General features: G+C 45.0%; 1 protein-coding gene across 6 annotated transcripts in view; it reads left to right on the plus strand.

Annotated features, from left to right (window-relative positions):
• Positions 1–13,744, plus strand: part of PRDM16 (PR/SET domain 16) — a 313,405-nt gene that overhangs the window by 156,413 nt on the left and 143,248 nt on the right. For 5 of the 6 annotated variants that reach the window (XM_080564622.1, XM_080564619.1, XM_080564616.1 and 2 more), the window contains one exon: positions 11,942–11,992. In XM_080564622.1, coding sequence (XP_080420748.1) covers positions 11,942–11,992 — 51 coding nt within the window. Of the gene's footprint in view, positions 1–1,336; positions 1,509–11,941; positions 11,993–13,744 lie in introns of those variants that run through there. The other variant, XM_080564620.1, reaches the window with a different exon arrangement.

Consider the following 13,744-nt stretch of genomic DNA (forward strand, 5'->3'; position numbering starts at 1 on the left):
AAGGCTCCGAGAGCAAAAGAGAGGTCAAAAAGTAATCTCCTGTTTATTTTCCAGCAAAGGAGGAGTGCTCCTTTTCACCTCAGGAGCTGTTTCCATGTAGCGTGCCCAGTGACCTGGCCAAGTGAAGCAGTGGAGCAGGAATAGCTGCTGAGCTTGGAGGCAAGTCCCCGGGACGGCCAGCAGACACCCGGTCCTTGCGCGTCCCGGGAGGCTTTCAGGAAGGTGGAAGCCCCAAACGTTTAACATTTAGAGCTGTAGAATAAGTTATTGCAAAAACCAAATTGTCTATGTTGCTTGGAATGGTGCACTTACTGTGCATCAGTCCAAGCAGCTTATACCTTTTTTTGGTGTGTTTTTGAGGCCTCTGTTGAATAGCTTGGACTTCGAGAAGAGTGAAGCACGCTCTTAGTGCTTTCACCAAGTAGTGCGGCCCGTGTAAGTTATTGTAAAGTTCTCTTTTTGCGATTTGAACCAAAACACGATTTAGAAACCACACTGACTGGCACTGTGCTCCTGGCAAAAGGGAGAGCACAGCAGCGAGCCTCTGGGAAGGGAGGGATTAGTCAAGCTGAAGTAGTGTCCCACCAAGTGTCAGCCAGATTATTGCTTTTGCATTTAATCTTAACTTTCATCTAACCAACAAGCTGCACGTCTGAATTAGGGAAGGGGGATAAACAACTGTGAATTATAAATATATGGACAAATTGACAGCCTTGGCTGTAGCAAAGCAGGCAATTGTATAACAGAGTATATTATCTTTCTTGGTTCTCTGCTTTATTCCATTGCTTATCCCAATCCTAGAAATCATTATTTTACTGCTTTAAAAGAGATTCCTTATCTTTAAAAAACAAACCAAAAAAACAGCCTTACAAATTCCTTTTGTATTATAAAAACACACATCTGAAATACGAGGGATGATATTTAGGGAGCCTGGAATGGAAGGATGTGGTGAGGAGACGTCTTTGGAGAAATCCGAGACACCACAAACTCATCCCAAGCCTCAGAGTCCCCCTTGCAATTTTCTCAACTTCAGCACAATCCGCAGCACAACGCCAAACTTTCAAAGCAGTAAAATAGCCCTCGAAGAAATGTGTGTGAGCGTGCAGTCGAGGGTGAGTGCGTTTTTCTGTGTAAAACCCGCAGCATTCGCCTTCCAGCTGTCGCTGCGTTTGCAGCAGCCGGGGCTTGGGCGGCGTCCAGCCTGGTCAGAGCAGGTGCCACGGGCAAACGTGGGGAAACGGCTGCAGCCTGTGGCTAATGACTTCATTGACTTCATCCTTCCCTTCCTTAAGTCAGAGCAGGACCAATTGACCCCGGTGACCCGGCAGCACGGACTGACAAGCATGCGGGAGTTGTGTAGCTTTTGCAGGGCTTGCTTTACTCTTTCTCAGTCCCAGGAGGTTTGGGGTGTTGAGGAAGACAAGAACCAAGTTTCTAAGAGTGTTAAGGTGCTGCTGTGCTGTTTCCACAAAGCAGTGGTTTCCTCGATGGCACGTTCAGATGATCTGGTAAGGTGAAATCTCTTAACTATGCTCAAATCGGTGGTTATTTACTTTGGGCTGGCAGTTAAAAAAGCACTTTACTTCATTAAACCCTCTTCAGTGGCTCCAAGACATTTAATTTCCAGCATCTGGATACGTTGCGGACATTTCTTTGTCTATGAACCCTTGGTGGTAGTTTTGAAGACATAAACAGAAATGCTATTTGGCAAGATCGTGTAAGGAGCCATCTTCAAACCTCAATGTTCCTTTTGGCACAAGATTAAAAAACCCCTTGCAATCAATGCTCAGAGCTGGGTCTCCCCAGATTTTCTTCAGAACTGCACTTGGAGTGTTTAACGACCAGGAGGGCTGTGTGTGCTTTCTCAAAGCTTGTGATGAAAAAAGAAAAAGTGTGGGATTTTTTGGTAGTGTTCTGAGCGGAGCTCCAAATGAAAAAAATCCGTTTTCATTTTGGTGGCGAACAACTGGAATTACTAAGGATAATAAAGGTGATTTTTTTTTAGAATCTAGAATTACTAAAGATAACAACGGTAATTTTTTTAGGATCTATTAGCCATTTTGGTTTACCTCAGGAAAATTTTCTGCGGAGATTTCCGAATTTTCTGAGCAAGCACTCTGAAAGCCGGGTGCCCACGGCTTGAACCGTGCGGTCAAGAGGGAAGGAGCTTCTGGCAGGTGGCTTTTTGAAGTGGTTGGCCGCGAGGTCTTTTTGCTGGGAAGATGTCTAATCAAGAAAATGTGAGCAGACAGGTAATGGTCAAGTTTTGTGACCTCAAGAAATGAAGTGCTCGCTGCATTTATAAGCTCATTTCTCTAGTTATTCATTGGCTCTTTTAATCAGTGTTCTCTCTAGGTTAGGACTTGCCTCTGTCTCGGGGAATAAAATCCCATTTCTGTCTCGGAGGCCAGAAGCGGTCCTGGTGCAGAGGGTGGGTGCTGCTGGCTCCTGTAAGAATTAACAGGTCTCGTTTGCTCCAGCACACGCACGTCGGTAGCGGACAGCCCCCAGCGGGAAGGGATGTTGGGTGCTGGAGGTGACGTTGGAAGGAGAAGCGTTACGTGGAGAGATGGGAGGGTGCCGTCTGCGTGGTGCCCTTGTGATTCTCTGACCCATCAATTCCTGAAGTGCAGCTGGCTTGCAAACTGGGTGCCAAGTGAAGCCACGCGCTCTCCGGTGGCATTCCCTGCAAAGAGGCTCCGGGCATTTACCCAGCCCTGTTACATCGAGGCCCCGGACACAAATTCCTACCTGGGGAAGACATCAGCAGCCCAAGGAAAAAACAGAAACCGATTTCCGTTCGGACTCCCTGAATTCCTGTCTCAAGAAAATGCATTGAAATTGCCACCCACTCTCTGTCTGGCTGATTAAATAAAATATTGACCTTTTCCAAACACAATATTATCATTCCAAGCATAATATTATCCAGTTCTGTCTGAAACTGTTCCTACAGCTCTTAAAAGGGAACTCACCTGGCACCCCCTATCAGCTCAGAAAAACAACACTGTGTCCCTTTTAAATAGGAGACTGATTGTGCCAGTGTCTGAAGTTAGTCTGCAGAATAATTCCATGGTAACTTTTCTTTACAGAGAATATAATTTCTTTATATTACTTCTGAAAAAAAAAAGGAAGACAAAGTGCCCTTTTCTGTCCCCCGATTGTTTTTTTCCTCGCAGAAAGCGTTACGACAGGGAGTTCCTCCCCGGGTTAACCAGCCGATTCGGGACAAGTCCCTGTTCTGGGTCTGAGGGGCAGCGAGTCTGGAGGACAAGAGGCAAAACAGCAGCACAGCCTCTCCGTGTGCTGGTCACCATCCTTCTGCTTTTCTTTCAGTAGCTACCTCCGAGACGGGCCCTGCAAAGGAGCACTGAATATCCGCGTCTTCCCCTAAAATAAACAGGGCTTGAACCTCTCACAGGCAGCCTTATGTTTCTCTTCCAGTTCTTCTCAGGCTTTAATGGGCCATTTTTCTTGCTGCATCGCGGTGCCTGGCTACGACCTTGTCATGTTAAAGTGGCAGTTAGGTTATCCTGCTGATGGGTATCAAACTGACATATCCCATCCTCGCTGTCTGAGTGCCAGGCAGGGATACATTCCCAGACGGCCCGCGCTCCCCCTGGGCGGTACCAGCTATTAGGCAGGCTGCTGTTTTCATTCGGCCCTTTCACAGCGCGAGCGGCAAAACTAAGCCGCTAAATGAGACAGTGCATTTCCCACTTTAAACTTTTGAAATTGGTGGGAACGTTGCATATTGGCTTTATTTTCCTTCAAGTGTGATTAATGATCAAAAATCTACGTGTCACAGCCTAGCTATTTAGCTTTGGTGCACTACTATGGTTACAGGGAAGGCCATTATTTTGATGGAACTGGGGATAAGCTCTAGATAGAGACACAGTTTACTGAGGAGGATTTTTGGCAAATTCTGTATGCAGTGAGCTGCAAGTTTGCTTTAATGTTTGCGCTTGTGATTTGACGTGCTTGCATGTGGGGAGCTAGAGCAGTTCCAGCGAGCTCAGCCACGCCGTGTGTTGCTGGGGCAGAGAAAAGACTTGGCTTTTGGACCGAGGCAGGAAAGCCTGCCCAAGGAAAAATTTATTAGTTATATACTCTTTAAATGTGGTGAAACAATTCATAATTCTTATCAGTGTCTCTTTAGGCTGCGAGGAAGAGAAAGAAATGAGGTCATTTCTCTCTGTTCTTTCTCAAGTCCTCAGCTGTGAGATCACTGCACTTAGGCACAAGCGCGCAGGCTGCGGCGCTCGGAGCGGCCGGTGGCAGAGGCCAAGGGCAGCTGCCCCGCTCGTGGCTTGAGACCTGGGGCGGAAAATCTGTTACCTGGGTGCCCCTTCTCCCAGCCCCTCTGTTTGTCAGCTGCAGGCGTGTGGAGATCGAAGTGCCGAGACTTTCCTGCTTCCTACAGTAATGATGCTGGTCAGCGTCAGTGACAAGAGTTTGTATGTGACGAAGGGGATTTCGTGAGAAAAAAGGAGTAGTGTCGATGTTGCCGCATTGGTTTGAAAGTATTGAACCTCTGCCACTGAAGGAAGAGGAGCAGGGAGTTTCTGGAAGTCCTGCCGTCAGAATTGGAAATGAATTCAGAGATACTCGTACCGAGAATGGGGCAAATCAGTCGGTTAGCTGCGTACGAACCTCACCCAAAGGGAGACACAAATGGCTGGTGCGCAAGTTGTTATATGTTAAGTTATATGCCAAGTTATTCTGGGGACTAGATGGTGTATTTGTTGAATCCATTTCAACGCACCTCTTCCATGTGAGAGCATCTTGCAAGAAGCCTTGGTCATCACAGGTGTGGTTGTGTATTAGGATCTGAGCGCATTGCCCTGTATAGATCTGTATGCCCGTGTGTGTCCTGGATAAACAGGCTGCAGCGCAACGTGAAGGATGAGCTGTTCCGCCAAAGCCCAGAGGTCCCCATACGTCAGACCAAGTGCGTGTCAGCACTGCCGTTACCAGATGATGTATGGTCTCCCTATTTACTTATGATATTAGTGATCATCTTAACAAGCAGGTTATCAATATGGGAAGTACAGAGGAAGTTCATTTGTATTATTCTGTCAATATCAAGGTCATTTTTTTAACTAAAAAGGGTCGAGAACAAAAGATAGATGGATCGTGTATGACTAAAGCTAACCGCCCAATCTATTTACATTGCTGCAAACAGCAAAGCTTGATCTGCTAACCAAAACACTGCACTTCACTCTCCAAGATGATTTTTTTGCCCGGACAATAACGAGCTGCAGATCCATTAAGTGATTGTCTCGTGTGATCCTGCAGCAGGCACGATGCAGAGCTGGGGGCCCGACACTTCCATTCCACTGCTATTTTCTCTGTGGATCGAGTGAAAATACAAGTGTTTTGCAGTTCAGAAGCACATTCTGTCACAGGATCTCATATTTTCTCAAACTCTCCTAGTTATGGTCCCAGTTTTGAAGACGAACAAACCGAGTAAATGCAGAAGCACTTCAATACTGAGGATGTCTGTTTTAATCCTTAGGTTGCACATACTGCTCTGCGAGGCAGAGAGAAGTGTCCCTTCTTCTTTTCAGGATTGAATTTTATAATGGAAACATGCACCAAAATAATACTGCTTGGTCTACGTTCATAGGAATGGGGGAGGTGAGGGGTAATTCTTCCACCTGCACGCTGCCCACACCTAGTTTCATTCTGGTGAATGCGACTCCCAGTGCACACGTCAGGACTAGGAAAGGTTGCACAATTTCTCCCCAAAAAGTCAGGCTGCAGTTTATTGTAGTGGGACTTTGACCTGCCTGCGCTTTGCTAGCTGGGTATCTAACATAACGCTGCCATCTCTGCCATATTGAGACACAGTCGTGTTCTCCAACCGTGCCGTCCCTCTGGGTTTCCTTCAACTCCTGGGTCACTCAGAATTTGAACAGGATCTGCACGTTTATTGTTACTGGTTTTGTGGTTTGTCCCAGTCATTTACCATCCCTGGTACTTCCTCTTCTTTCAAGAACCGCTTGCCTTGCAGAAGGGAATGCAGTGGGTGCATCTCCTTGCTGGAGCTCTGAAGGATCTTGTTCTCTGTGGTTGGTAAAGGCCACTTCATTTAAGCAGTGTGAATAGGTGGCTATTAAAGGTGATGTCAGGTTGCTGAAACGGAGAAAAAGAAAAGAAGGAGGTTACACGTGACGGCCTGTGAAGGGGAAATGCATCTCTAGTTTGGATCCAAGGAACACGTGCAATGAATGGAATACATTCTCTTTTAGCAAAACTGCCAAATTATCAAGTGCATTTCTCATGCTCATTAACGCTGGACTTTTAGAACCTGATAAGAATGCAATATAAAATCAAACAGCCCCTAAAGACTGTGAGATTATATTAAATGCTCTCCTATCACCAGCCCCTGAGTGCTTGGCAAGAGAAATGGTGACATTTACTAATCAGTAGCCTCTCTTATTTGTCTTGGCTGAAAGTCTCAAGTCCTCAGCTTATTGAAGTTATTACAAATGCTCTCCATTAGATTCTGTTTAACTTCCTGGTATTTGCAGTTGAACTTGATCACAATGTCACGGAGGAGTTATGTCTTCAAAAAGTGATACAGAAGTTGTGATACCGTGTATGTAAATTGCCCGTTTATTTCCTTTCTTCCAGCCTCTCTTCCTAAGCGTATCCTGAGTGTCTGACTTTGCCTCTTTTCACCATTAACTACCCCTGACACCTCCCTGCTCCTGTCTGACTGCAGAGAAGTTCATTTCTTGTAATGTGAAGGTGATATTTCTTACTGAAACACGACTTGGGATATCCCTTTCTTTTGAATGCCCTTGAGGATGACCTGTAATGGTTCACCTCCGTAAACTGCATTCAGCGCTCCTGGAAGTCAGCAAACAGCACAAATTCCTCCGTAAGGCCACCCAGGACATGAGACACGAGCAAGTGCAGAGGCGTGCCCTGGGGCAGATTACCAGAAATTTGGGGCCGGGGATCCCTGCTAAGTTTGAATGTTTCTCGTGCAGCGCTGGATCACCTTTTTGTTCAGACTTTCAACTGAAAAATAAATGGTTATCAAATGGTCTGTGGAGCGCATACCGTGGCTTTGCAGCCTGTTACTGGTCCACAAACCGCAGTTTGGCTGCTCTAACTGTTCACAGTTGTGCTGATTGCCCTTAGCAGTGACTGGTTGGTTTATTCTTTACGCTCTTTGCAGCCCTTGGCTTGTTCCTTGCCAGGCAGGGCAGTGCTCTTCGTCCTCCTTCCCTCACCAGCCAGGAAAGGAAATCCTTCCTCTCAGACAAGAGCTTCCCTCCTTTTCCTCTTAATTCCAGGCACATTCGGTTCAAATTCCCAAGACAGGATATCGAAAATTTCCTCGAGTTAACAGTGCTTCGCCAGTTTATTTACTACAGAAATTCTAAAATTTTGTAAATTTTTGGCCAGAAAGGGCTGTAAAATCATTATATTTTAAAGACATGGCTAATAGAAACGAGCACTGTAGTGCTTCTACAAAACCTTAGTGCTGCTTGCGCAAGGTGTTGCAGCTCCTGAAGCAGTGCTTGGCCATCGTATAACGTTCAGGCAGAGGAGAGAACTGATATTTCCATTTGTATTTCAGGACTTGATAGCTCTGGTGACGGTAAATCAGATTAAGAATTATTCCAATGTGTTCAATAGGGAGGCTCCACAGTCAGTCCGGGCAGAAGGTTGAGAACTTTGCCTCCTGATTTACCGTATAACTTCAGGCAACTTTGGCACTCGATTTATGGGCTTTTCAAATAGTTATGTCTTCTGCAGAATTCAGAGCTTACAAAATTTACTGTTCAATGTTTTATTTTTATTTAAAGGTTGTTTGGAAATTGGTATATGGGGTTCAACAGATTTTGTGCTGGTTCTGTGTGCTGTTTTGGAGCCCTGTGGCATCCGGGATAACACCGGCGCTGGGTTCCTGGTTAGCAGCAGCGCGTTGCTGCTGGCCTGGCTCCGTGCTATAGGAGACCTTCGAGCTAATGCCAAACTTCTTCGAAGAGCTAGAAAAGCGACAGCTGTTGTGACACTGTTACGTTTTGCACAAATCAGCTTTTCGGTTTCGCTTCAAAATTGGCAAATAGATTGTTTTGAGAATTGTTATTAAATAAACAAAGCCTTTCCTGCTTGTGCGTTTGCAGTCCCCAGAGCTGCTAATGGCAGAGTAGGTTGGCTCTTCGCTGCGGCAGCAACAGCGTGTGTCAGCGCGATGAGCAATGGTCTTCACGTCCCAGGCAAATGGTAACAACGAGAAACACATCGCGTGCTGCTTTTTGTGTGCACGTGTGTAAATTGTCCTTGGGCACCAGGGGGTGGGGGAGTTACCAAGATAGCTGCTACGGCCACGCAGAGGGGCGTAAGGCTGGGAAGATGCTCAGTCAGAGCCACGCGAGCCGGCGTCGGGAGGATTTGTGGGTCCTGCGGCACACCAGGACAGAGCTTTCAGAGGAGTAATTCATGGGATTATGAAGAACAAGAGTTAAGCGTATCAAAGTGCTTAGTTAACTGTGTCTTGCCAACCTGTGATGTGTTGAGGTCTTCCTGAAGGATCAGCCGAGTTATTGACCAAAGTGCTGTTATCCCCACGCCAGCTTTGCGGACCCATTGGGCTTTCTCTTCCCGTTTTAGCACAGTGTAAACATGGAAATGCTTCTCGAAGACCAAGGCTCACAGTGGAAGAGCAGGGGCAGGTCCTAGTCTGTCGTCGTCTTTGCCTTTCGGTTTGCTGAACACATCAAGCCATGCCTATTCAAGCTTTTTTTTTTTTTTTTTTTTTTTTAAATGACAGTTTATCTGAGCTCACGGAATGAATGGATAACGTTACTATTTACATAAGCTCATTGTGATCTGTCTCGGTAATGTAATCAAATTAGGGTTAACTGCAGCTGGAGAATGCCAGCTTGTAAACTGTTTTTCAAAAAGAATCACATGGTGTTACTTGACATGTTTAGTATACATTCAGGAGGCTTTGCAAAAATTATAGCACATCCCTAACTAATGTAAGTAAGGCAGGGTTCTGTTGCCACCAGTTTGCTGAACCCAGGAAATGAAACGCAATGAAATTCATCATCGGTTGGAGGAGAGATGCCTCCAACCGGATCCCTCAAACAACTTCTTCTGACGTGGCTGCTGCTGACATGTTGTCTTTCTTTTGGCTAAAATCAACATATCAGTTGATAGAAAAAGCATATGGTGTAAATTTTGAGTACATTTAAGAACATCTGTGTTAACTGCAAAACTGCAGCCCACTGTACACGTCAAGCACTATATTTAGTATTATGGCATTCACATAAGATGAAGTCCAGCCTGAGCTAAAATTACCCAATGAGTAGATTTTCAAAGTATCTTTTGTTATTCTTATTAATAAACATCACATCTGGTACTTTCTCCCTCTCTCCCTCCCTTTCTCTCATTTAATTAGGAGGTAGTATTTACATCCCAGCGTTGCGTTCATTGAGCTCCCCTTCTGCTGCGGAGATCTCCCGGGGAAGTCTTCGCCCCGCAGAGCTTGCAGAGTGCAGACACACCTGATGTGGCTGTCAAATTTTCTTCCGTCTAGAAAGGCGTTTTCAAACAGTTTCCATTCCAAACTGGGAGTGCAGAATAAGGATTTTGTACTTCCCTTCTGAAGCCGGGAAGGTTTCTGAAGGCTCTGTCAGATCCCTGGTAAAGGCTTGACAGCTCTGGGCTTTGGCTTGTGTCTTCTGACAGCCTCGCCCCCAAATACCAAAACTGTCAACTTGTTCTAACGACGTGGGCAAGTAGGAAATTCAGGTGCCTTCAAGAAACGCAGAAACCCTGTGGCAGAACCTAGTCCCGTGCTTTTGCACTGCAGACGTAATCATCTTTCTTTTGTAAAGTCTGGTGCAAAGGAAGGATGGAAAACATAATCTAAACAGAGTTTGAAATCTCCCACTTTTGCTAAAATACCTTTCCCTGCGTGTAAATGCATACAGCTCGAGTGTGGAGATGGCTCCATCAGAATAAAAATTCTTCGTGAAATCAGGGTTTATTTCCCTGGAAGTTCTGTAATGGAAGGAAACTGAAAAACTATTTCGCTTTGTCAAAAATCAACCATTTTGAAATACCACGAGTGAGCATTTAGATAAAAAGCCATGATGCTTTTTCTGCAGAATTACAATTTTTGAATGCGTATGAAATACTTTTTACAGAAATTCTGTTCTCAGAGAATTTTAAAATTTGGGATCTGCTATGAATTGAAGGGGGAAAAAAATGCTCTGAGAAACATAACTTGCCCCTTGAGCAGAGATCTCTCCAAACCAACAAAAGGAAGCTTGTGTTGGCATTTAGATTCAGACTCAGGAATTCCTGACTCTTAAGCCTGTTTATATAGGACTATACCACAGCCCAATTTGCACTTCATTTCAGTTTTTTTTTCCCCTCTACGTTTATGGTCATGATGAACGGGTGGATTATGCACTCTGAATGCACATACTTAACCAATTGTATTTAAAGATATTTTACATACAATAATTACAGCGAGGTGTCTTCGTTTGGAAGCAGCAGTGTTTTCGTGAAGGCTTTTCAGTCATTTAGCATCGTCCTATTTATATCACAGCTCTGAAAGTTTCGTGGCCTGGTTCTCAAAGGCTCTCAGCAGTTCCCAGGGAAAGAAATGGGAGCTGGGATGCTCTGAGCCTCCGAGCAGCCAGCCGATCCCCCGCGACGTGGGGACCCATGCTCCCAGCTCTGTGGGATAGATTTTCGTGGTGGTATTTCAGCGTCTGCATGTGCACACGCAAGTGCACGAGCACACAGATTTTTATTGCTCGGGTATTCACCTCTTGGTCCTGTTTGCTTTCAGCTACTTTCCAAACCACAATTTCAGTATCTATTAAAGCTGTTGTAAAATACAGAATGGCTTAGGATTCTTACTATTTAAAACATGGCACGCTGTTATTACAGCTGAGCTTGGAAACATTTGCCAGCATTTCTGAAATTTGTAAATCGGTCGATCTCACCTGGGCATGGTCAAGGGCGTCCAAGAACTTTGTGCCAAGTCCTCAGCTGCTGAAATGCAATAGAGCGGCCTTGATTTGGTGAGAGTCAGCTCAGCGTGCACCAAGAGAGGACTTGGCCCTTTCCTTCCTTCCTTTCTTTTTTTTCCTTCCCTTTTTTTTTTGTTTTAAATAAATCTTTACAATGTACAGCTATTCTCTTTGTATCTTGGGTTTCCTTGCAGTTTGATCTCTGTTCCTTTGAGCTTTTTATTATTTTTTTTTTCTGCTTTCGGTAGTCAAAATACATTGCCCAGGCCTGGAAGTCCCGAGTACCTTGACCCTACCCTAGCACTTGAGCATGTGCTTAACCTCAGACATGTGAGATCCCCGCTGAGGTCAGAGAAGGTACTTAAGTACTTGGAGCCGGGCTGCTCCATCGAGCCCTCGCGTGGGATGTTTATCCTGATGGCGCTCTCCAGCGTTGCACGAAGCTTGGGTACTTGACCTCCCTGAATGCCTGCTGACCTAGATCTAATCTGAGGTGGAACACAGCCGCTGTCGGATGGTTTGTGTCACCACACCTCTGCTGGAGGAGGAATTAAAGAGCTTCCTGCACGGCTGCGGGAAGCGCCCAGGTGCCGACGCGCCGCGAGCCCCGACCTCGCGGCCGGTCGCTGGCGTGAGGATGCGGCTGCTCGGAGCCGTCTGGGAAAGCGGTGTGTGCTCCCATCAGCCAGGCCTGGAGGTGTTTTTACAAGCCACAGAAAACCGTAATGTGTGGGAGAATATGTATTATGGAATATGGAATATGTAAGCGCTCTGCTGCGCGCCTTCCATCTGACTTCCCAAATGTCTGCGTCACTCAGTTGCAATTGAGAGTTTTGGCCTTTATATAGTAATAATCATCATCATCTTTATTATTTTATTATCATTCTTAGCTGCAATTCAATTTAATTTTTTTTTCTTCTTTTTTGCAGCAAATACTGACTGATCCTGAGGTGACCTCCCAGGAGGGCAATATAAAAAAGGTAGGATATGGATTAACCTCGTGCAAGTTGTTTTATTGTCTGGCTTTGGAATACACCTGGTTTCTTTTACCTCCTCTTAATTTTGAACAAGGGTGTGTATTGCAATAATGTCATGAAAGCGTTCCAATATTTGCTGTTGCTTTTTGGGGTTAAATTTTGTGGTTCCCTTGCCATATTTTTCTGTCTTTCTGTGATTCCAGTATTTATGAAAAAGAAAATAGCAGTGTGAAGTGTTTCTTGATTCAGCTACAGTATGAAGAACTACCAGTCCAAATCTAAAAACCTCATTTACCTCTTTTCCAGTAAAAGAAAACGTTGGTCCTTTGTTAAAAGTGCTAAATTTTTAGAGGTCACTCCACCATGTAAATGTGGCTTACGTGAAGTCCAAGGGAATAGGAATAGATATATGGAAGGATAAAATTTAACTAGTATGATGTATTACCAGCGCTTTTCATCACATTGCGATGCTTAAACTGTAATACTGACCAGAGAAAAATGTGCTCCAAATACGGCCCAGCTGTATAAATTTCTGCATGGCAACTGCGAGGCAGCCTCAGCACTACATATTTCAGTAGCCAGGCTGCTGTGGCGGGTGGGCTGCTCTTGTAGCGCCGAGGTGGCGTTCTTTCCCTGGCTATCTGCTGGTTAACAGCTTTCCTAAGGGAAAGCGTTTCAAGTCGTATTTGATTATAGCCTGTCTGGATGTCTGCAGAGGTAGCGCGTCCTTGTTGAAACAATGATAATTCTTTTCAGATGTGATGGTCTTATCATAGCTGCTCACGGTCCTGTTCAGAAAGTACGAGTTTTTTAAAGCGGAAAATATTTTAAATGGGAGCTTGCAACAACTGCCTTTTTTATTCGTGCGTTTAGGCCATCTTCAGGACTGCTTCTGACTCTGAAAGTTAAAAGGAAACACTTGTGTCACTCTGCCAAACACAGTGAAATGCAATCCTTGTCAGGCTCCAAAGTTAGTTTGGGAAAAGATATTTCGGCGCATGTCCGTTGTGGGCCGTTCTATTCTTACCGTCCTGAGAAAAAGAAGCTCTTATTTTAGAAACCCGGGCTTCCACTAGGCAGTGTCCCTTGACCATCCGGTGACCTTGCGAAAGGACCTATCGCAACACTGCTGAACTTTTTACCTTGTTCATCCCCATAACTCACTTGGTGTTTGCCTCTGCCTCTGTGGGATCCTTTTGTCTGGGCAGACGTGGTGACAAGGTGGCAGGTTCTTATTATCACAACGCGCTTATCACAGCGATGGAGAAAATTCTCCGTGGCCCACGACTGCTCCGCTGTTTCTTTCTCGGTCTTTAAATACAATATCACGAATAAATTCTGCATCCCTATTTCGCTGAACCTACATTACCCTGAAGTGAGCAGGCTTTGTATGAGACAATGGTGGAAGGAAACATTAAACTGGCAGCTTTATGTGTTGAATACATGTTTTTGTATTTAAACTCCATTACTTTTGTTTCAAAGCAGAATGTTGCAAAAACTCCAGGTCTTTGAAAAACACCGTGTCCTTAAATATTTTCCTGGACAGCAGGTATAAAACTGGACAATTATGATATTTGACAAGGGGGGGAGAGGATTGCCCTTCCACTTCTTTCTTTAAATGCATTGTAGAGAAGCACTAGTGGGAGTTTATGAGGTGATAAATTTATTGAAGGATGGGCAGTAGGGTTTTACAGCTAGGGTAAAAAAGGTCAAAGCGGTAAGGTAAAGAGTTCAAGTCTAAACTTTATGGCTTGT

The sequence above is a fragment of the Anser brachyrhynchus genome (genome assembly GCF_964034855.1).
Source record: "Anser brachyrhynchus genome assembly, chromosome: 21".
Classification (NCBI taxonomy): Eukaryota; Metazoa; Chordata; class Aves; order Anseriformes; family Anatidae; genus Anser; species Anser brachyrhynchus.